This window comes from Drosophila persimilis, unplaced genomic scaffold, assembly GCF_003286085.1.
Source record: "Drosophila persimilis strain 14011-0111.01,24,50 unplaced genomic scaffold, DperRS2 tig00000868-arrow-arrow-pilon, whole genome shotgun sequence".
Lineage (NCBI taxonomy): Eukaryota > Metazoa > Arthropoda > Insecta > Diptera > Drosophilidae > Drosophila > Drosophila persimilis.
This window is the reverse complement of record NW_020825365.1, coordinates 467,908-490,874: the sequence shown is the minus strand read 5'-3', so window position 1 is coordinate 490,874 and position 22,967 is coordinate 467,908. Positions and strand designations below refer to the sequence as shown.

Here is a 22,967-nt window from a genome sequence, read left to right as displayed (position 1 = left end):
TAGAAGCTGTAGCTGTAGCTTGAATTTGAATATGAGTTGATGCTGGAGCTGGAGCTGGAGCTGGAGGAAAGAAAAGGATTACGTTTTTGGGGCCATGAATGTGCAGAAAAACAAAAACGAAACACACGATTAAACACCTCTCAATTATAGGAGGGTCCAAAGGGTAGGTCTGGGGTCTGGGATCTGATGTCTGACTTGCTTTTGGTCGGGTCTGGTCGGATCTGGTCAGGTCGGGGACCATCGAAAGCTGTCAAGTGGCCTGCCATGGAAACACATGATTATGATGCCTTCTTGTTGGGTCAGTTGCTGTTGTTGACCCTCCACTCCGCTCCGCTACTGGCTGTCTATGATTTTGCTGTTTTTCTTCAATGTTGATTGAGTCACTTAATTTGCATACAAAAGTAGATTTGCATTGCCCCAGCCAGACGTCGTGTTGCAACAATGGAACTACACATGAGTACACGTACACATCCCTCTCAAGTGCCAGCCCGTTAATAGTCGTCTTTGGAGGCGCTAGGGCTTGCTCAAACAACCTGACTGAACGACTAACTGTACGACTGGCTGACTGACTGACTGGCTGGCTGGCTGACTGAACGATCGGCTCTGAATGTGAGCTAAAAGTTTAAATCAATAAATTGCGGATCGTCAATGGCAGATGAGTGCTGGCTGGGGCTGGCTGATATGAGATGGCGGCACAGGGTAAGGCATATTTTCCATGGAAAATTACATTGCTTTGGTAGACGTGGATTTATGCTAATTTTAATTTGAACAGCCGTGTGAGAAAGAGGGCTCGTGCTTCTCAAGTACTCCAATCCGAGATCTTAACTCATTTCGCAACTGGGTGGAAAGACAGACGACACTAAGGTGCACTTCACAATTGGCGACGCAGTTCAAGGCTGTTCCGTTAAGTTCAGGTGCATGTAAGTAAAGGTTCTCCTATTTACTTCTGTTTCTCTGTTCTTTGATTGCCTTGTGACGACAGGAATGTTTGGCTGATAGAAGAAGTTTTCTTCAGAAAACTGAAGAGATTCGATTCCTAATCGCTTTTTGCCTCCACCTTTCCTCCACACTGATAGCCGCCAGATATTCTTCCTCTATGCTGATTAAAGCGAGTGGATTGCGTCTGTCTGGCTTCTGGCTTCTGGCTTTTATCTTCTGTCTCCTGGCTACCTGTAGGCCCATTTATCCGGAACTGAACGGAAGTTAACCGAAATGCATTAGTCAAACAGCAGGCGCAGGGGCAGCACCAATTAGATGGGTGCTGACAAATTGCACAGCTATTTGCAGAGACCCTGCAGGATCGATGTCTAATTGTTGGAAGAACCATCCCGAAACCGAATCATGCCCAAACCCAAACCGGATATGTGCGCGACCAAATGTGAAAACGTAGTGGAGAATGGAGAGAGGAGGAGGGAGAAGGGAGAGAGGAGAGCAAGCAAACACATGGCTTGGCCAGAACGCAATTCTGCTAATAGTAAATTAATTTCACTCTCTTATCGCCAGTGGCTTTGGCTGTGGCTGTGGCTGTGGCTGTGGTTATGGAAATAATGCGTTGGATGTTAGATGTGTCAGGCCGGGAAAGTGCTGTGTAAATTAGCTTGGATAACTGCCTGAGCCTCAGGAATTTAGCAGTGATGCCATAGCAGATAAGAGCCTCCCTCTTGTTTGATCGCCAAAGTCTTACGACGGAAGTGGCAGGGGCAGTGTTTGCCCATCGAGAGGGACAAACACGAGACCCAGTACGCGGGAGCACGTTTCTTATCCGCTTCCCCACATATGTATGTACATATATAGCGTATGCTTGATCTCTCAGTCAAAGTTCAATTAAATTAGTTAATTGTTTTAATTAGTTTCAAATTTGTAATTAGGCAACAGAGCAGCATATTCCGTAGCGTAGCGACACGCGCTTCCGTCGCTTCGAAGCTCGAACAAATGTTTTGTCAAGATCTCTAAAAGGTCAGATCGACAATCCATGAGTATGTGCGATGCCAGATACCACCTGCAACGGCAGCAACATCATCAGAGAGACGCCATATCGAGCCGTGGGATATGGTATGGGGTATGGGTACATGCTGCCATATCAATACCGGAATGACGCAGCGTCAAAACCGAAATAAAAAACCAAATAAAACAAATGAACAGCAAATCGACAAACACATACTTACGTACATACATAACACTCATACATATGTACACTGCACGGCTTGGGCTCGGGCTCGGGCTCGGGCTCGGGCTGGGGCTCGACAAGAGGACCAGACCACCATGATGGCATCGGGCTGCAAATGGTCAAAGTATAAAAACAACAAAAATGATGCCAAAAAGCAGACACAGAGAGAGAAAAACAATTTCAATCATGATGATCATAATTAAAAAGGCAACACAAGATCGAGAAGCGACACAGGGACAGAGGGACAGAGGGACAGAGGGAGAGAGACAGAGAGACAGAGAGAGAGGGAGGGAAGCAGACACAGCCAAAAAAACAGACGAGCAGCATGTTGCTCTTCCTCCTCCGCTGACTGTGCAACTTCGCACTTCAGAATTAGCCACAATTAGAGAGAGACGAACAGAGACAGCATTTACCATTCAACTTTCGAGGGCGGAGCTACTTGGTCTGGAAGAGCGAGACAATTGTTCAAAATGGAGGTGCCAACACAGAGCGGGATAGCTATGTAGACAAAGTCTGAAACAGCCAATGGAAGCAGGGGCTCTTGGCGCAGAGCAGAGTAAATCGAAGACAGAGACAGAGTCCGACTTCGACTTCGAGCAGGTAATGGTAATGGTTATGTCGATCAATGGCTCAAAACGAGTCAAGCTCGTTTCGAGCTCGATCCTCCAAGCAAATGGAACTTGTTCATTTGAAATGCGAACTTGGCGAGCGCAAGACACGACCGTCGGCAAAACCAAAACCAAATCCATAAATCTCGTATATCTAGTATATATATTTAATACGGTTACGGTCCACCATTACGTACTCGTACTCGTATAGCCCACTTTTGGCTACTCATTTGGCGGCAGCTCTGTTCGATGGCTGCTTTGACACCATCGCCAAATCAAATTAACACCCACGCGCACCTCAGACCTCAGACAGTTGTGATTGCTGGTGATTTGCACAAATTTGAGCGCTAATCAGAGACGTCTCGTGCAATCCAAAAAATAATAATAAGACCACAAGACCACCGCCAGACTAAAAACAGACTCTCTTTCTAATGTTGTCATTAGTCAGTGTACTTTATATATTTTGGTATTTTTTGACTGTGAAACCATTGTGCCTAAAGTGACAAAAACTAAACAACAGAAGATCCATCAAGTGTTAATATATACTAGAGTATATTTTAAGATACTATAGCCACCACAACCCACCACCATGATCACCATGAACGAGCTGGTGGATCTGCGGATGCAGCAGCACATAGCTCACGAGATATATCGCCAGCAGATCATGCAGCGAATACCAGGTAAGCAGCGTCCCCATATCCCAGATATATCACTCATCCGACCCGTTGTAACGGGTATTGAGTTCGCCACAAAAGCTGTTAAGCACCATCAGTCAGCATTAATGGCCGTTACATTTGGCGATCAGTCTGCCATCACACCGATCGATTTAGCTGATCATAAAGCTGAGTAATGTGGCAAAGTGATGGCTGCTGATCTTGGGGCCCAGAAATTATATATCGAATGCATTTTTCTTGTTGCCGCCGATCGTTAAACAGCGGGATCGTCGTTTCTCCTTAAGTATGTACATATACTTCTTTGTACTTAATTACGCTGATACATTTTGGGAAAATTTCAAGTTATATCCTTAATTGGAGGCATTAAGGTATTAAGGTGGCCAGAGTTTAAACTGGAATCGATCCGTTCAGAAGGAGTTATCTTGTGTTCTTTTTGGGTTTGTGGATCTTAATGAAGAATTAGAAGATTCCTTAATCTTATTCAACCTTCACTTTTCCACCATTCCAGATCCCTTTCCCCCCATGCTGCCCATTCACATGCCACGCCACGTGATCATGCCACCGCGTGTGACCCTGCCCGGCGTGGATATGACACTGCAGAACGACGATCTGTGGAAGCAATTCCATCAAATTGGCACCGAAATGATCATCACCAAGAGTGGCAGGTATGTACATACATGCAAAGGGATCCCAAAAGACACCCAAATGCAACCCAAATGAAACCCAAATGTGGCATCCACAACCCTCAAATAATCGTGAACATGGGGAAGGGTAAGATAGAGCTAAAATGGAATACGGCAGAGATCGGAAACAAACATCGGCATCGAGCGATGCATTAGCATGAACGTGAAAACTAATACCCGAAACGCAGGGCAAAGAAAAACAACCAACCAAGACCAAGCACAAGGGGCACTTAAAGAACCAAAAACATGCCTAGCCCAGTGCGCCATCCACCGAGTGGAAAGTAGCTGGTGGCTACTCGAGAGGATGTTGTTGGCGGCGGCGGCAACGGCGGCGGCGGCCGTGTCTTCATCGGATTGATTGCCGTCATCCGTTGTCGACGGCGCTGCTGTTAAAGGCTCATTAGATGCAGGCGCCTGCAAATTGTTTACAGCGGTGTCGCGACAACAATTTTCACAGGCAAACAAGGCGGAAGGATGCATTGGCAGGATGTGAAATTGCAGGTACTGATTGCTGCTGAGCTGAGGCCTGTACCACAGCCAAAATGTGCATAATGCACTTTTTGGGCTATCGCATGAGGCGTAAAATGTACAAGTCCAATGCCACTTTGCGTGTCCAGATTGAAGATACGAAAATGGGAGAAGAGAGAGGATAGGGGAGAGGGGAATGGCATCGAACAACGATCATCTAGCATCGGGTATCGAGAATCAAAGCCATAGCGCAGCCGCCTAGAGATATTTGATCGTGTATCTAGATACACGAATTGGAGGACGACTACCTAAAAGTGTCCGCCACTTGTTCGAATGTGCGTAAAGTGGCGTCATCTTAATTTATTATAGGCCGTCTATGGACGCTGAAAGCAGTGGGACGTCCTGTCGGTCGTCGGCGTTTCTTTTGGATACGGACAGTCGGACAGTGGGACGGCAGGATAGCAGGAGCGCACTCGACGGACGGACATGCTCGACTGGCATAAATCTTTGCGTCAAGGATACTTTGTTGTCATCTTTGTTGCTTTTAGCGTATTTATTGTGGCGCCTGTCTGCAGACAACCTGAACAGAGACTCTACCCGAAATATGTACAGGTTCCCGTCCCTATGCTTTACTCCGCTTCGTGCATTCGTGCATCTGTATATGGTATCTGTATCTGTGAATACGTATCTGTCGGATATGCGAGCCAAGCGCACGCCGCTTTGGCATCGGCAATGACAATGACCACAGCTTGTCGACAGATACGAGCAATTTCACACTTGGCCCTCTCGGGAAGATGCCCAACTGGCGATAACAGCAACAGCAGACCGACCCCAGACCACAACTGTGACTCCACGATGATGATGACGATGATGATGATGATGATGATGACCGATCGAAAGGGCTCCCAAAACATTAACATAAACTTTTGGGTTCCACCAAAGAGTGCTCGAGTGCTCGCTTACTAGCCAAAACTCTTTCCAAACTCTTTTCACTCCCTCCCTTGCTTTAGAATACATACATACATATATGCCATGAATTATTCATAGTGTCTGCGTATTAAATACTTTTTATGCTCAACAAAAATGTTTTATGTGAAATGCAGTCCCGTCCCCGAATCTTCAACGGAGCTCTCGCTCTCGCATCTCCTCTTTCATGCAATCGATTTGAATTTTTAATGACTAGGCGCCAGAGTGCCACCGTCTGCCCAGTACCCAGTGGCCCAGTACCCAATCCGAATCCGAATTCAAATCCCATGCTCGGCCTAGACTAGGCCTATGCCAAGTGGCGCTCATAAAAACTAATTAGTTGCTTGTCGAGGCCTCTCTTGCCGCTTGAACCATTCGATCTGTTTGGGTGGTAAAAGCGCAGACGGCCATTCAACTTAGATAGAACAAAGCGTATCGTTTTACGTACGATAGAGAGGAAATGAAATGACTTCGTCACGATGCTTTTACGCGGAGTGTGTATGGGTAAATGCAGCAGATGGAACATCTCTTAGAGAATTATAGGGTAACCAACGTGTTCATCCTTCAAGTGAGACTTCCCAAGTGGAGTCCCGATTCCACAAACCGTCATTTTTTTCCCCTGCACCTGCACAAGCGCTAAACCGAATGCCGTCAAATGTTCAGCATGCCCCTCACTCAAATCTTGCATCTCGCTCCGCTTCTCTGCCTGCTAATTATGCGCAGACGCGCCAAAGATATCGATCTTAACAAATCGTTTGTCCAAAAGAATTCACCGGACAGCTCGGACAGTTGCCAAAAACACAGACCAGACCAGACCCAGACCCAGAAACCCAAGCAGAGATCGTAGGCCGAGCAGAGCCAAATTGAAAATGAAATTCTAAACCACACGAATGTCGAAATATTCTGGGCTCTTTGTGGTCTAATGGAATTCGAGACAAACAAACCAGAAACTGAAACAGAAACAGAAAGGCAGCCAGCATTAAAAATAAATGTAAGCAAAGCAAACCAAAGCAAAGCGCAGTCGAGTTCAATTAATTAATCATCGGCCCGAAAAAAATATAAAAATCATTGCCAAAAACACGAAACAACTCTCTAGGCAGCCAGAATATCGCAGATATGAGCATCGGACAAACAGTTTCTTCTGCATCTTTCTTTATTTTTATTTATTTATTTTTTTGAACTGGCGCCAAGAGCCGTGAGCCAGGTGACCACCTGCTGTGCCTGTAGCAGAGGCCTCGGATGGCATCGGATCGGATCGGATCGGATCCTTGTTAGCACAGAGCAAACCAGACCGCGAAGAAGCGGATCCCTCTCCCGCTCTCTATTTGGTTTGGGCTAATTACATGGCGCATGGAATGGAAAAACTCACAATTAAATATTTGTAACGCCCACGCACTTTTCGGAATAGGGAAAGGGACAGGGACCGGGCTCCTTTTGTCGATCTACCATGACTTTATTTGAGTTTGTTCAATAAACATGGGTTTCAATTTTCCTGGATTTTTCAGACGGATGTTCCCCTCCATGAGATTGAGCGTCTCCGGCTTGGAGGATGAGACCAACTATTGCGTCCTACTTGAGATGGTGCCCATCGGCGATGCCCGCTACAAGTTCTCCGGCTCCCAGTGGGTACCGGCTGGAGGAGCCGAACCGCAGAGCCCCCAGCGAATGTATCTGCATCCGGACAGCCCGGCCACAGGCGCCCACTGGCAAGCTCAGCCCATTCTCTTCAACAAGGTGAAGCTGACCAACAATACCCTGGACAACAGTGGGCATGTAGGTGATATGCGCTTTGAAGTATTCTCCGGTTACTAATGAATCCCCTATCATCCCTGTACCCCTACCATTCCGTTCTGTTCTGTTTTCCTACAGATTGTCCTGGCCAGCATGCACAAGTATCAACCGCGTCTGCATGTCATACGCACCGCTGATCTGGCGCAGATTCCCTGGGCCCCACAGCAGGCCTTTGTGTTTGCCGAGACCGAGTTTGTGGCCGTGACAGCGTATCAGGTAAGTGGCCAAGCTCCGAAGTTCCCAACCCCCATTCACTCTCCCTATGGGTTTCTGTTTCTTGCCAATACATTGAGCAGTGACTGCACCACACACTAATTGGTTAATTTTCGGCAAACGAGGAGCGATCGCTCACGCCATGGGTAACTTGGTCAACGTCTCAAATTAGCATGGTACGCCCTTCACCCTGCGTCCTGCGTCCTCGTCTGGGGCTAGGGTTAGATGGGCAGGCAAGATTGTTGTTTTAGGAAGTTGGATAGCCACATCCTTGTAAATTTTAGCCATGCTGTGTTTTTGTCTAGGTCTGGACCCATTGACAGGCGACGCCAGTCGTCAGTCTGCGTCTAATTAGCGTGATCGCCTCGCCAAGATCGTCTTCCTTCTCATCCTCGTCCTCCTTCTCAACATCGTCACAAAGTTGTCAAGTCACGAGGAGGGTCACTCCAGATTGACTGGAAACGAGATGGCGCTGGTGCTGGTCCTGTAGCTGCTCTTGTGTCAAGTGTCAAGTGGCCTTGTTACTTAACGCCAGCTATTGACAATCTGCAAGACTGTTACTTAAGATTATGTATAGCTGTCTGCTGGAAATCGTCATATTTCACGCAATCTCGTCAACTATTTCTCCGTTTTGCTTTTGCCTTTCACAGAACGATCGCATCACGAAGCTAAAGATCGACAACAATCCGTTTGCCAAGGGCTTCCGCGAAACGGGACAATCGCGCTGCAAACGCAAGATGTCTTCATCGCCAACCGGTGAAGATCAAGATCAGTCGCTGTCGCTGTCACAGCCACAGACACAAGCACATCCACAGTCTCAATCCCAGTCCCAGTCCCAGTCCCAATCGCTTGACATGTCACCAACAAAAGCCAGCGAAACAAAAACTACATCGGACAACAGCAGTCGCGATCTCGGATCAGATGGGCCGCAAATTAAGCGACTGAGATCAAATGGTTCCGCCTGCTCCTTATCCTCATCGCTGGACGGCAACGGTAGTGGCGGTGTCGGCGTCGGCGGCCCAGAGCCTGTGCCAATGTCTGTGGCTGGCGCCATCTCCATGGGACTTGGATCGCCGCCCCCAGGCCTGGGGCAACATCGCAGCGTCTTCATGCAGCACTTCCAGACCCTTCTGCGACCCTCGCTGGTGGACCTGGCCTGCACGTATTTCGGACGCAGTGCTCACGACTACAATGGCGCGATGCCGGTGTATCCGCCAGCCTCCATTTTGCAAGCTGCTCTTCCCCCACTTCCTGCTCTGCCACTGCCGCAGGACATTTCCGGTGGGGAGCCTACATCGGATGAGTCTGGGGCGGATGACCTGGAACTGGATGTGGGGAGCGAGACGACAGCAACGCCGTTGCAGCAGCAGGAGCAGCAACAGCCTGTAGAGCAGCCCCCGGAACCCTCCACCAGGAGCAAGGGCTTTAGCATATCCGCCATTTTGGGCGGCAACTAGAGAAGGATGCCTCATGAGATCCCTGCTACTAATTCTGATATTACCCTTGCCTGATTAGATCATAATTTCAATTTTTTTTAAATTTTATTTTTTTGTATCAAAATAAAGTTACTACTGCTTTGCTTACTTGTTTACTTACGTACTTACTTACTCTAAGAAAAATACTCGAAAATGCCTTTTAAATCTTTTTGAAATTCTAATCGATCGGGATCTTTAGGTAAAATGGCATTAGGTAAATCTTGCTGCTGGCTCGGGCCTTTAAAGCCTCTACGCCCACACTCCGCTGTAGGTAAATGAACATGTTACATCCCATCTAGGGATGCAGCATGCAGCGTGCAGCGTGCAGCGTCTCTAGAGTTGCAATCACAACTTCCGCTAGACATTAATCCCAACCAATTAACAAGATAAACGTTCGAATTTCAACAACATCATCAGCCGAGGAACAGTCGCAGCCTTCGCATCCATTAGCCACACAGAAGAGATGGGATGGGACTGGGACTAGTACTGGCTCAGATGTGCCTGGACAGAACATAATTTGTTTGCAATTAAATAGCTCGACAAGGCATGAAATTCGGTTGCAGCCCTCTCTAGCTCTCGCTCGCTCTCTCTGATGCTACCCCAGAGACCCATAGCGTTTCGGAACTATGTACATATTTATGAAATGGGCAGAGACTGAGACGAAGCCAAAAAAAATTCTACGATACAAGACAACTTGTTATGTAAGCTGCCGACTGCTAGTGTATGGTTGCTGCTGCTGCCCGCAGATCTCCGTCCAGAACAGAGCCAATGATGAAGTTCACGATGACATGCGTCACCACCCACGTCTCGACGATGCGCTGGAGACGCCCTGACTGGAGAGAGGGATGCCATGGAGGCGTGTGCAGACGCAGTTGCCTCCGTCTCTGTCTCCGCCCGCCCAGCCATTGAAAAAAGAAACATAACCGAATCAATTTACCACAAAATCGATTTGAAATTGTTGCTGTTCTGTTTGTTGTCTTTCTGCTTGTCCCCGTTTTGGGAAGTCTGTTCCTCTGGGGAGACGGGTGCGGTTTTATAGAGGATGGACGGAGTGACGGAGCGACCGAACGGGTGACAGATGTCGGCCGTGTGTGCCCCTGTGTGTACATACGTATGTGTGTTGACATGCACAAGGTTGTAAGTGCATTGAATTCCTCATTAAATGGCTGTCCCCCCATCCCATCGCATCCGATCCGATCCAACCCTGGCAGATGTCGCAGGTCTTTGGATAATTAATGCATTATGGCTGTTGCTTTTTACGCTGCCACATTTGTTGCTGCCCCTGCTGCTGCTGCTGCCTCTTTTTGTTGTTATGAAATTAGATACACTTTGTCGAGCAGCACATTTCTGTTGGGTAAACAGAATTGGGGGGCCCCGAAAAACGGGGTGAAACTGTTGCCTATACGAAAGTTAATTAGTTCTCTCTGGTGCCTGTGCTGGTGCCAGTGCTAGTGTAGATGGAGGAGTGGATCTATGGTGCTAATGAGTTGGAAAAGCGTTTACGCAGCGCACGCGTGGCTGCCACTTCAAATTGAGACCTGAGACAATCGTCAGGCAAACGAAAAGATAGAGACCTGTGCTGGTTGATTCATTTAAGGGATTTAGGGGAAGGAAGGAAGCAAAAATCCAAACCAAGTGCAACGAGCGGCAGTTCAATCCCTAGTCATAGGTCTGTGGGCCAAGCTTGAGCCTGCGCCCGGCGTTAGGCAAACACAGGACGGGACAGGGAACAATGCATCGGTACTTGAGTTCTTATTGTTGGCCATGCAAATATATTGGTCGGGAGGAGAATGCAACAAAGCGTGGCAAAGAAAGGTTTCTGTGTCGCCGGGGCCAAGCCATAAACGGATGAGAGCGGATACACCAGGCACTGACCAACGGACAAACGGACCAACGAACCGGCCAGGCTGAGAGCGAACTCAAGTGTTTTTCGCCTAAGCCAGGGTTTTAAACTAGAGCAGAGAAAACCCACCAGGGAAAAAGAAATTGAAGGGAAACGAAACGAAAATAAAAGAAAGAAAGGGAAGGACAAAGGACGACCGAGCAGTTTATGCAAATGGGCTCACATGTGGGCTGGGATCTGGGTTATGGGCTTTGGGTTATGGGCTATGGGCTATGGGCTATGGGCTATGGGCTATGGGCTATGGGCTATGGGCTATGGGCTATGGGCTATGGGACGTCTCTTCAGGGATGGTACAATTAACAAAGCGTGTAATTTCTCAAACCTATCGCGTGAACAATGGCACAAACAATTAGAGGATAATGAAAATCACCCACATAAGCAGGCCAACTATAGTACTCTATTTAACCATTCCACAGTCCATATGTTCACAAGATCTATGTAAATCTGAGGATCAGTTTGAACAAACTCGTACGCCTTGGCATTGGGGGAAGGGAACAATTACAACCGAACAATGCACAGTGGCCGTCGTCAAGTAGGCATCCCCTTGAGGAGGGAGGGAGGAGGAGGGAGTATTGTTTACAATTCTATTGAGTGCAATATGCAGCAGCATTATGTTTTGCTTTGCCATTTTAATTGCACGAAACCACGAGAATCTAGTTTCAATTCAAATTCAAATTACTGCGCGCCCTCTACTGAGAGCTGCCAACTAATGCGTAGATAACACATTATTTTAATTAGGCTGCCATCCGATGCAACGCTGAAAGCGAATGACAGAGCATAATGACGCTCATCTTGCGTCTCTTTAATTGGCGTCTCGCAATAATTTTGCGCAAAGATTTCCGAAAAAGACGACAAGTTCGATTACTTCTTCAGTGGGAGAAAGCTGTGTGGCTACTTAGACGCTTGGTCGTCGTGTGTGACCCACTCTAGCTGTGAAGATAATCAGATAATTGTAAGTTAATCAAAATCCATCCGAGAACGTGTAAAAAACAAACAAATTTCAGAATTGGCAGCTGGATTCGACGATAAACAAGCCCCGAAAATTGTCTCCAGTGCCATACATATGTATGTATGTGTTGGCCATTGCTGAGGTATTCAGTGTGGATCGATATTGAGGCCAAGCTAAAGATTTTTTACACTAGGAACTGGTTGGAGTTCCAGCAAATTGAGCCTAAATGCATTATGTTGCCTCGTAAACAATTTGACTTGGTCGTGAATGCCTATTTTCATCAGGCCAAGCGTGTGGAGGAGGAATATGTATCGCCGTTCAAAAATATACCACTACAACCATGTCCAAAGGAATGACTTGTCTTTCCTGCTGGCTATAATCTAAGCGCCTTACGAGTTATGAATGATCCCAACCACTAGGCCATTCGCAAAGGCGTTCGTACTGGGGATACTACCATTTATTATTACAAAAAGTACATACAAACATAATATTTGTAAGTTTTCATTTTCAATAAAGGCTGAAAGACCGAGCAGAAAAATTAAAGCTACCAAAAATCAGCGACTGTCAGATGGCGCCGAAGACATAATATCGCCAGCGTAGCTCAGAGAATAGGGATTGGAAATGATTTCATTGTTCTGCCGATAAAATTGTCGCCAGCGAAAAATGTTGCCCGTGACTTTGATTTTGGCCGCCACAAAATTAATTTCCAAGGAACTTACACATGCCCGAAAGAGAGCAGCCGCAGCACACATACACACACACACTCACACACACACACAGCAACAGCAACCGGGCATGGGGCATGGGGCATGGGGCATGGAGCATGGGACAAAAAAAAGTTGGCTTATCTGGCCTGAAAGATCTCCGAGCTCGGGTCGGTGCTCATTTGACTTTGACATGCGAACGTTTGCCTCACCGCCAGCTCCAGCATGGACTACACTACTCACTCGTATTGGTCTTTGCTTTGGCTTCAACTCTTCTTTTGCCCTGCCAGAGGATCCCAATGAGAATTCCCCCCAAATGAGAATTCAATAAATTTCAGCAAAAGCCCGCAGCAGCAGCAACAACACAATGGGCCAACCGTTGTCGTTAGTCTTTTGGCGACGTTTAACATGAATATGCGGTGTGGCTAATGTGGAGCCCATAAACACTTCCAGCGGCAACATGAATGGCCTGCAGCCCCCAACAGATGTTTGAGTTGGTCCAACTGAGCACTGAAGCACCAAAAACAGGTTGCTGCTACGTGTGTGGGTCTCACGAGCATCCTGGCCCGCAGATCATGGCAATGGAGCGCTCTTAACAATTGCTTCTTAACGCGAATTGAAATGAAATGCCACCGTCGAAGATTGGTTATTTGGCCAATCATCGCCGGCCAGAGCTAGGGCTCTGGATCTGGCTCTGGCTCTGGCTTTGGCTCTGTCTCTCTGGCGGCCAACACTTGCATCTGGTAGCTGCAGCATCAAAGCAACCGCCTCATTTCCGTTGGCCATTTGATAACATGGAGATGTGTGAGGGACACCCGGACAATTGCACATGTAAATGGCCACAGTTGCTAACAACTACAATGTGAAAACATCAATTACACGGGACTCGGGTGACCGGAGGACGGGGGGGGGACCGGGGGGACCAAACCTGGTTCTATGGCTGTGGCTGTGGCAGCGACTGCTCGCCAGGATTGCTGGCGATCGTGGCGTTCAATCAGCGCATTTAACTTGGCGCTGGCGCCAGCGTTTAAGATGCGGCTCGCTCTGATCTGCTGATAAGCCATGTCCATGTTGTTGTAGTGCTCTTGCTGTTTCTGTGGCTGTTTCTATAGCTGTTGCTCTTGCTGTGGCGGTTGCCAGGAGAGCGGCTCTGCGATTTTTTGGAATGGGATTTCGGGGGCAGAGGGCGAAGGGCGGAGCAAGGAGCTGGCGTCTGGCGTCTGGCGATGTTGGAACAGGTTTTAATGGCTTGCATGAGACAGAATTATGTACGGCTCCGCAGACAGCCAAATGGAAGCATGCAACAAACTTCTGAATTGAAAGAACAGGATGGGGCATGGGAAATTATTGAGGAATTTATGCAAATGTGCGCACGGGCTCTCATGTCTCAGGTCTCAGGTGAGATAGGTCGGAGGTAGGTCCAGAGATGTGTCTTCATTGACCCCCACATATGCAGCAGCCCACAAAAAGTGACCGCCAAGCGATTCCTTTCAACTTCCATTTTGAATATAGTGTGTATTTTATTAATGCCGCATTAAAATGCCACAGACAATAAATCCATTACGAAATCATTTGAACAATTAAAATTGCATAATAAATACGATAAATACTGATGGCAAATACCTGGAAATCCTAATTAACTGCAAAATATCACAATTCAACTTAGAGACTACGATGACGATGGCAACCTAACGCTAATTAAATGTACAATGTGCTCCCGAAATGGGTGCAGGCGGCGACTAAACGGAGACGCTCGTTCCTAATATGTCCGAGATGCTGAAGCTGCTCCGTTTGGGCTTTGGCTGTGCATCGGCATCGGCATCGGCGGCCACAGAAGCCGCAGACTCATGCGTGCCCGTTGTGGTGGTGGTTGTCGTGTTAGTGCCTACCACATCCACAAAGGTGTCTGCGTCCGCCTCGGCTGCCGACTCGCCACTGAAAGAGGAGGACGACGTGGAGGAGGAGGAGGCTGGCGATGGCGGTGTGTAGGCCCAACTTGGATAGCAGGCAATGTGTCTGGCATATTCAATGGCATGGGATGTCAGCTGTGGCGGTGGCGGCGCTGGCAGATAGAAATTTCCCTCCAGTGTATCCAGCAGATAATGACGCTGCATAAGGTCGGACTGGAGTTGCGCAGCATTCTGTTGTGGATGCAGCGACAGATCGTCGACCAAACGCAGACGCTTGGCTAATGGTGAGTGCTCCACATTGGTTCCTCCTGCTGTGGCCGCCGGCTGTGGAGGCGGTGAATCGTTTAGCTTGCGCTTGCACCGTGATTGGCCCGACTCACGGAAACCCTTGGCAAAGGGATTGTTGTCGATTTTCAGCTTGGTGATGCGATCGTTCTATAGGTAAACAAAGTAAACAAAAGTGGAAGATTAGTTATCAATTTTCACATGGAAAAGCGGTTTCTCAAGTACACACCTGATATGCGGTCACGGCTATGAACTCCGTCTCGGGGAAGACGAAGGCCTGCTGCGGGGCCCAGGGAATCTGGCCAAGATCAGAGGTGCGTATAACATGCAAACGCGGCTGATACTTGTGCATGCTGGCTAGGACAATCTGTAGGAGAACGAGGCTTTGATTATCAACCAATTCAGATTGAGAATAATCAAATCCACTCACGTGTCCGTTGTTGTCCAGGGTGTTGTTGGTCAGCTTCACTTTGCTAAAAAGTAGAGCCTGCGACTGCCAATGCTTGCCAGTGGCCGGGCTTTCCGGATGCAGATACATGCGCTGGGGGCTCTGCGGTTCGGCTCCTCCAGCCGGGACCCACTGAGAGCCGGAGAACTTGTAGCGGCAGTCTCCAATGGGTACCATCTCCAGGAGCACGCAGTAGCTGGCCTCCTCCTCGAGTCCACTCAACGAGACCCGCATCGAGGGGAACATGCGTCTGTTGGAGAAGCAAAGGAGAAGAAAATGGAAGTTAGCGACACGTTGACACGACGATAAGATGGAGGCTTATCGCAATCTCTGGCAAGTCCACACAGTCGACAAAGTCGGTCACAATTTTTGGAGATAAGATGAAGAAACAAACAGTCAAATAGTACCAACCTGCCACACTTTGTGATAATCATCTCGGTGCCGATGTTGTGGAACTGTTGCCACAGTTCGTTGTTCTCCAGCTTGGCCTCCACTCCAGGCAGCGATGGTTGCTGAGGTGGTGGCGGCGGAGGCACAAAGTGCCCAGCAAAGGCAGGCAGAAGGCCGCACAGGGGATCTGCAAGGTAGCGAATGGGTTAGATAGTGCCGTCGGCGAATCATTCGGGGAGCTTGCTCCACTTACCAGGCAAACGTTGCATAATCTGGTGGCGATAGATCTCGTGAGCGATCTGCTGCTGCATGCGCAGATCGGCGATGTTTGGCAGGGCCAACATTTCGTATAGATCTCCTCGAAGTGTGAATAGGGGGGTTACGAAATTTCTAACGACGGTTCAAATCGATCGAACTGCTTCTAAACTCCGAAACGTACAATAATATATGTATGTATGTATTTGAGGCGCGACTCGAAACAAGAACTGCTCGTCACGTTGTCAAGATTGAGACTGTTTCTCTCAGCAGCGACGATCGCACTGACTCGATTCTGCCAGAATCCGGTCTTCGCTCAGTCGAGCTTCAGGTAGTAATAGTTGCTCGACCTGTTCCTCTGCTCAAGTGGTGTGTGCTGGTGTCGGCTCTCCCTCGTTCTTTGTCGCTCTCCCTCTGCCTCTCTGCAGCGCGGGCATTGGCTGATAGTCGTTGGAACGTTTCGTTGTCCCGCTCTAACCGATCCGGAACGCCATTTTGGGTCGTGTGTTCATGTGGGGGGAATGGAATGGAATCTCCATCTCCCCCATCTCCAGTGATGGGGCACGGGCATGGCATCCATATTGCCGTTGATACTATTAATGGGGGATTGGGGTGCAGCGCTCTTTGAAGTAGCCTCCTCCTAATCGGTTGTAATATTTATGGAAAACGAAAACGCTTTGGATGTGGGCCAAATCAGAATGCCTGTAAAGATTGAATTCTACTATTGCAAAAGAAAACATTGGATATTGCATTATTTTAATTTTATTATTACAATTATTTCAAATAGGGGGAGGTCAATGATAATGCATCGATTACTATTTTTACTATGACTTTTTAACATTCAAAAACGTCCTTTAAAATCTTACCACAGAATGTTCTTCAATATTACGTACCAATTCTGATATTTTCCTTTTTCATCATCAGAATTTTCGAGTGCCCACTCGACTCAGAACCTTCTTAGCCTTAGGAAACCTTTAATATCCGTTGGATATCCATATCTCTTTGCCATGATCAGCTCCCATTTGGTCGAGTGCTGCTATTTTATCTTATCTGAAATCGTACTGGAACAAGCTGCAACTTGTAGTACTAGATCCAAGGAAATCTCGCCGCTACCGTTTATCGACGGACTCACAAAAGAGATCCGCCCTTGATAAGTCGAGCTAATCAAACCTTTAAACGGTACTTGATGCCGGGCCACAACAAATTGCACCGGCACCAAGGCGAGGACACCAGAGAGAGGACATCACATCACATCGCATGCGACTGGCGCCAAGCGACTGTCGCCTCTGTGCCACTTGAATATTATGGGTCTCTCAGCAGTCACTTGTTGCCGCTTGTTGTTGTGCTCCTGGTGGCGGTGGCGGTAAAAACTCACAGGCAAGTCATAAAAATCATCACACTTTGTCCCTGGAATGCTGATGCTCGGGAACAATGCCAGTCGTCGTCGCAGTGATGGCATTTTATGGCCTGACGGTGCGACGACCGCCGACTGTTAGCGTCTGTGCCGATTTTTGAAATTATTGTTATGATTATTGTCTGTTTTGTAGGTCTGTTCTACAATTTGTTTGGCATTGTTCCAGTTCAAGGGAGACCGGTCCGACAGAAAAAAAACCGCAAGAGGAAATCACTTGAGAAACGGAACCCGTAAAGAACAATATAATGATTTTTTTATTCGAATAAAAATGTCAAATAACATTCAAGAAACCAGATTTAGTGCGGGTCAGCTGGATGAGAGATAGGAAGGACTATCCATAAGCCATTCGCTGGTCCAGATCGCATTTCGCATTACGGTCCGATCCCAAGTCATTAGTCAGCCGAAATGCATCCAGTCTGGACCGTGACATGCAATTTCCGGTAATTTGGCTAGCTTTGCATAAACTCTTTGCAATATTTCCGGATAGCTCATCCAATAGAAGGCCTAAGTGCATCATTCGACCCTTGCGTCCTGTGTTTCCTTCAGTGTGACTCAGACAATTAGTGGATGACCAGGAGCCAAGTTTCAATCCCAGTCCCATCGCCAGACGGATTTGTGTCATTAGCCCGCGTGGACTCGTCTTCATTTCATTGCATTTCCATTTCATTTTCATTCACTGGCTGGGTCGGAAAAACCCGGGGAAATTTGGATAGCACTAATTGCTGCCGTTTGGCTTCCTTTTCTTCCCTTCCCTTCCCATTTGTTTGTTATCTCAGGGAACGCGCTTAGGGGAAATATCAGATAAACAGTAGCGGCTTTACAATTTGAACATGAATCAGACATTTAGATTTATTGCTGCTGTTTTTTTTTTTTTTTTTTTTTTTGTGTTTTGTGGTTTTACAATGTAACTCCTGGCGTAAGCCATATGTGTATTGGGTATCATGTAATGCTCGTACATATATAAATACATTTATGCCATAGTTTAATAGATTTCCCCCTTCTCCATTTTATCTTTTCCAACCAAAATCGAATATTAGTTGAAGTATTTGTAATTCAGCATTGATTGGTATTTTGGTTATTGTGTACACTTCGTTAGTTTATTATAGTTTTATCACAGCTATACGTTTATATTTATTTGTTTCTTTCTTTCTTTCTTTTTTTATATCCTTGACATACCATTTAGGTTTCACTAAAAAAAAAAAAATATTACGCCGAGGGCTCTTCAACCGCGAGAAATACTTAAAAGATAACATAAAATGTGAATAAAGCACGGAGGGAGAAATATGTGCAATACAGTTAAACAAGATTGTCGCACGGCAGTCCCTGATATGTGGACAGTCCACCTGACAGCCAACTTACGACAGCTCGAAGCCCGTGTTGCTGCTGACGGCATAGCGAAGTTTGTCCCGCAGCGTCGACTTTTTCTGGTAGTTCGGTAGCTTTAGCAGATTAAAGCAGGTCGACGAGGTGGGCAGTCTGTTGAGCGGATCCTTCTTGCGTATGGTGAAGAAGCCGCGTATCACACTACCTATGGTGTCGCCAGTGTCCTCGTCGTCGCCCACCTCCACACAGCGGATGGAGAAGGGCGGCTCAAGGTGGGCAAAGCCCAAAAGCGGTGGTTTTGAGCAGCTGGTAACAAACTGTCAAAAAGAATATGCATTAAGGAGATGGCCTTAGACATGATCTTCTTTCCGGTACTCACCTTTAGGAAAAGCTTGCGCTCTTCTTCTGTAAAGTCCTTTCCCAGAATATCCCAGAGCCAGCCAACCACGCGGTGAGAATCATGAAATCCGCCATAATACTGCGTATGCTTGCGCAAATCCCTCAAATCCAATGGCGCCGTATCGCCCGAGATGAGACGCTGCAGCTCCGGTGGCGAGAAGAGTGACAGCCACTCGGGATTGACAATGCTGCGGAAGCCTCGATTGAAGGCCTGTGTCTGCTCGCGTATCTGCGTGTTCATGTGGAAGTAGGCCATGTAGTGGATGTAGACCAGTTTGTTGTGATCGTTGACCACACGCCCCTTGCCGCCGGGATGCAGTTCGTGGGTGACGATCTTGCCCATCACATCCTGATCCACGGAGAAGGTCAGATTCAGCTCAGCCACATCCTGCTTGTAGTGCTTGATGAAGGTGAGGCTGCGATAGAGTTCAGCGTCCAGCGAGGGCAGCTCATCCATGCAGGAGTAGAGGGCCTGCTGCGTCTGCCCCAGCAGCTGGGAGAGGAAGAACGAGGCGAAGGGGACATCCACCACGATGCCCTCGTAGACGGCCTTGCCCAGCATTCGGCCGACAAACTCAAAGAGCTGCAGGTGATTGTCCTGCACGTAGGAGATCGGCGATGGATACAATCGTTGATCCGAGGTGGTTTTGAAAAGATTCAGCGATGGATCGAACACCTTCTTGATGGTCTCCTCCAGGAACTCCTTGAACACACCGTCTTGGTCGATGCCCGCCTCGTGTAGTCCCTGCTGATTGATAAAGCGCACTCGGATGACGCCCTTGAGAGCTTGCGTGGGCTGGGCGGCCAGCTGGCGGTAACCATCCTCTACAATACGCTCCCGATGGATGACGATCAGCGCTGAGCGAGGCGAGGCACAGGCGCTCTCCGTCAGCCCCATCACAGCCTTTTCGTTCTGCACGAATTTGCGGAACAGCTTGACGCGATCATCGTGAGGAATAATGTGCGGCATCTTGGCCAGCAGCAGCATGGCATTCCGCTTGGCCTTCTCCAAATCGTTGATGAACGTCGAAGGCTTTACTTCCGGTATGAGCCAATGATTAGTCGGCGTAAACGGTCGCCGACAGTCGCGACGATAGAGACAGAGCAGGAGAGTGTGAAGCGAGAGAAATACTGGATTCTGAACAATGTTCTTGGCGCCTTTAAAAAGATGGAGAGGGGATAAGTGTCTGGAATACGGCGATGATTAAATGCAAACTCACACAAAATGTTATCGTTAATCAACTTGTACAGCATATTGTTCAGAAAGTAGGTCAGCATGACATAATCGTTTAGCCTAAAGGGATTCTGCTCCGTGTACATCTCATACTCGTCGAGAATTCTAAAAAAAAAACGGAAATATATAGCCACGGATGAGGAATCAGGCATTGTAGATCTACTCACGTAACATAGTGTGTCATGCAGTCGCAGAATAGCATCAGCATTGCTGTCTGCGGCTTCTGGAGGCTGGTCTCGCTCTTCAGTAGATCCAGATACTCCTTCATTCCGCAATTCGGACCCAGCGACGTCAGCATCAGCCAGATGTCGTAGAGAACATTGTCGTTGTAGCATATTCCCGTTAAAATGTCCAGCTTCATTTGGGAGAGCGTGCTGAGAGCCGCATAGTACATGCCGCAAATGCGCGACACCTGCACCACATCGGCACTGTCCAGCTTCCGCCACGGCTGTTTGGCCTGTTTGCTCTGCTTGCTGGCCGTGCCGCCGCCAATGAGAGTGACACCGCAATTGGAGCTGCGTTCTAGGGCGCGTCGCAGCAGATTCGATGTGGAGGGCTGCTGGGGAGACTGGAACTCAATGCGCTCATAGTTCACATTAATGTCCTTCAGGAAATCACCCAGTAGCACCTTGATGCAGCGGCTATCCCACAGCATATGAAATTGCTTTTTGATCAACGACACATTCTGATTTTGTGCGGGCTCCGTACCGGGTGTATGCCAGCCAAGCAACTCGTGCCATTGCGTGAATACTCCTTTGGTGGTCACCGTGTTCGGTATCAGTTCCAGCAGCGTTGTGGTGGTTTCCTATGCAACAGAAAGAGTGTAAGAGCGCACGAAGTCAAATGTGATTGCATCCAACTTACAATCAGTAATGGATAGGCCAGCACTTTGGCCTCCGCTTGGCCATCAATGTTGAACAAGTTGACAATGTTTCCCAAGAACGCCAAGGATTTGGTTCCCGGCATACTGGCGCCGAACTCCTCGAACCATTGGAAGTCTTCGGAGATGCTCAATGCCTTCTTCAGCAGACCCATGGACGACAACTGTTCTATGCACTGGGGCACGCTTTGGTTCAAGTGATAGACTAGAGCCGGCACAGAGACAATCTCCGATAGAAACTGGCTCAACAGGTTGCGACTGTAGTCTCCGTCGATCAGCGGGCGGAGACAGAGCGTGATAATGGCCACAAGGGTGACAGATTTCACGGACAATTCCTCGCGTGCCGTGCCCCGCAGCAGAACCAGCTAAAGGACGGACATTTCAAATACTTCTATAGCGGATAAGTTTATAAGACTACTCACCCGCATGGTTTTGTAGAAACCGTGTTGCACCAGGTGCCCCTGAATGTTGCAGCAGACCTTTTGCATGGCAGGCTGGAGGCCTCCAAATGTGGCATTCCGCAGTATGGCCCATGACTTTGGCGAAGTAAACACAATCAGGGTGTGGAGGAAGAGGGCCAATGACAGGCTGTCGGCATGATTCTCTGGCTTGAGCTCTGGCAGCAGCAGCAGGCAGTTGGTTAGCAATATCTTGATGTGCGCGATCCAGGGTAGACTCCGCTCCTTGTGCAGGCAGAGGGCCGCGTACGAGAGCCTTGTATTTTCCGCCTCCATGGCTTTGTTAACGTAGCGGCAGATGATCTCCAGACGCTCGCGTGCTTTCATATTCTTCTTGTCCAATTTGATTTGCGTGAGATACCGACGGAGCAAAGGATACACATTAACGGCAGTCAGCTCCAGTTCCGTATCTTTCTCATCCTGTCCGGGCACAAATACCGCATCAAAATCGTTGCTACAAAGAAGGTGAAGGGGGTATGTATAGAAGAGCGTGGCAATGGGATGGGACAAGGGTTTACATGATACGCTTCTGATATTTCCGGCGCGACGCATATCCTTTGAGTGTAGACTGCAGCAGGATGGCGGCCGACTCACGGCGCTTCTCCAGCGCCCGCTCCTCCCTGGCCGCCTTAGTCTGCTCAAGGAAGCTCGTCTTCTGCGATTCCGTTTGGGCAAACATTCTTTTCGCTGTCGATACTGCTACAGCGCAATGGAAATGTTCTTTTGTTGTGTTTGTGTGCGTTTCGTTGGGATTTTCGCGGTGCTAGTGGTTTATTACGGTATGTAGAACTTGCATGTACTGCTGTGTGTGCCAAAGCTGTTGCTCATAATGTTTTGGTGCCTTTTTCATTATGCAGCCCACATTAGAAGTAAAATTTTCCAATAACAATTTTCATTTTCCTTCTGCAACAGTGTGACCGAGGATTTATGGTTCGCTCGAACTTAGCCCACTTAACCCCCTCTATTTAAACATGCGAACAACTTTAGTAAAGCCGTGGAAAAGAATACTTTTTAAGTTTTATCATTTTCGTGGAGTGTATTTTATAACTCACTGATTTACAAAATCGATCTCTGTCTATGATCGAAAATTATATTTCTTGATTTTTATATTCAGTTAAATATTAGTCGCTATCTAGAACCCTCAGCCCTGAACACATTATTTTGGTCGACTGATAAGTATATTTTCTACAAGACTACAAGGCTGATATCAATCCTTTTTATTTTATTGTTTATTAAATAAGGTTTAAGCAAAGAAGGTCAACAAAATTTTAATCTTAATACATGTCTTACATTGTAACTACACGTTTCCTACATATTAAGTACATAATGGAAATGTGTACGTTCTTATCGTATCGTATCATATCGTCTAC

General features: G+C 47.7%; 3 protein-coding genes across 3 annotated transcripts; 1 reads left to right on the top strand and 2 right to left on the bottom strand.

Annotated features, from left to right (window-relative positions):
* Positions 1-902: 902 nt before the first annotated feature.
* LOC6603021 (T-box-containing protein TBX6L) lies at positions 903-9,075 on the top strand. Its single transcript, XM_002028006.2, has 6 exons — positions 903-920; positions 3,325-3,455; positions 3,958-4,114; positions 7,072-7,339; positions 7,436-7,573; positions 8,221-9,075. The coding sequence occupies exons 2-6, from the start codon at positions 3,365-3,367 to the stop codon at positions 9,025-9,027; spliced, it is 1,461 nt and encodes a 486-aa protein (XP_002028042.1). The 5' UTR covers positions 903-920; positions 3,325-3,364; the 3' UTR covers positions 9,028-9,075.
* Positions 9,076-14,200: 5,125 nt separating this feature from the next.
* On the bottom strand, positions 14,201-16,085 carry LOC6603022 (T-box transcription factor TBX6). Its single transcript, XM_002028007.2, has 5 exons — positions 15,888-16,085; positions 15,656-15,821; positions 15,227-15,494; positions 15,026-15,163; positions 14,201-14,946 (listed from the first exon to the last, which is right to left on the bottom strand). The coding sequence occupies exons 1-5, from the start codon at positions 15,976-15,978 to the stop codon at positions 14,341-14,343; spliced, it is 1,269 nt and encodes a 422-aa protein (XP_002028043.1). The 5' UTR covers positions 15,979-16,085; the 3' UTR covers positions 14,201-14,340.
* Positions 16,086-18,196: 2,111 nt separating this feature from the next.
* On the bottom strand, positions 18,197-22,475 carry LOC6603023 (ubiquitin-protein ligase E3B). Its single transcript, XM_002028008.2, has 7 exons — positions 22,116-22,475; positions 21,562-22,051; positions 21,124-21,504; positions 20,427-21,064; positions 20,246-20,364; positions 19,006-20,183; positions 18,197-18,943 (listed from the first exon to the last, which is right to left on the bottom strand). The coding sequence occupies exons 1-7, from the start codon at positions 22,274-22,276 to the stop codon at positions 18,659-18,661; spliced, it is 3,252 nt and encodes a 1,083-aa protein (XP_002028044.1). The 5' UTR covers positions 22,277-22,475; the 3' UTR covers positions 18,197-18,658.
* Positions 22,476-22,967: the final 492 nt, after the last annotated feature.

Coding starts and splice junctions, on each gene's coding strand:
- LOC6603021 (XM_002028006.2), top strand. CDS start 3,365: ATGATCACCATGAACGAGCTGGTGGATCTGCGGATGCAGCAGCACATA. Junction 4,115..7,071: donor ATCATCACCAAGAGTGGCAG/GTATGTACATAC, acceptor TGGATTTTTCAG/ACGGATGTTCCCCTCCATGA. Junction 7,340..7,435: donor CCCTGGACAACAGTGGGCAT/GTAGGTGATATG, acceptor GTTTTCCTACAG/ATTGTCCTGGCCAGCATGCA.
- LOC6603022 (XM_002028007.2), bottom strand. CDS start 15,978: ATGTTGGCCCTGCCAAACATCGCCGATCTGCGCATGCAGCAGCAGATC. Junction 15,822..15,887: donor GATTATGCAACGTTTGCCTG/GTAAGTGGAGCA, acceptor GCTACCTTGCAG/ATCCCCTGTGCGGCCTTCTG. Junction 14,947..15,025: donor TAGCCGTGACCGCATATCAG/GTGTGTACTTGA, acceptor GTTTACCTATAG/AACGATCGCATCACCAAGCT.
- LOC6603023 (XM_002028008.2), bottom strand. CDS start 22,276: ATGTTTGCCCAAACGGAATCGCAGAAGACGAGCTTCCTTGAGCAGACT. Junction 22,052..22,115: donor AAATATCAGAAGCGTATCAT/GTAAACCCTTGT, acceptor CCTTCTTTGTAG/CAACGATTTTGATGCGGTAT. Junction 21,505..21,561: donor GTTTCTACAAAACCATGCGG/GTGAGTAGTCTT, acceptor TCCGTCCTTTAG/CTGGTTCTGCTGCGGGGCAC.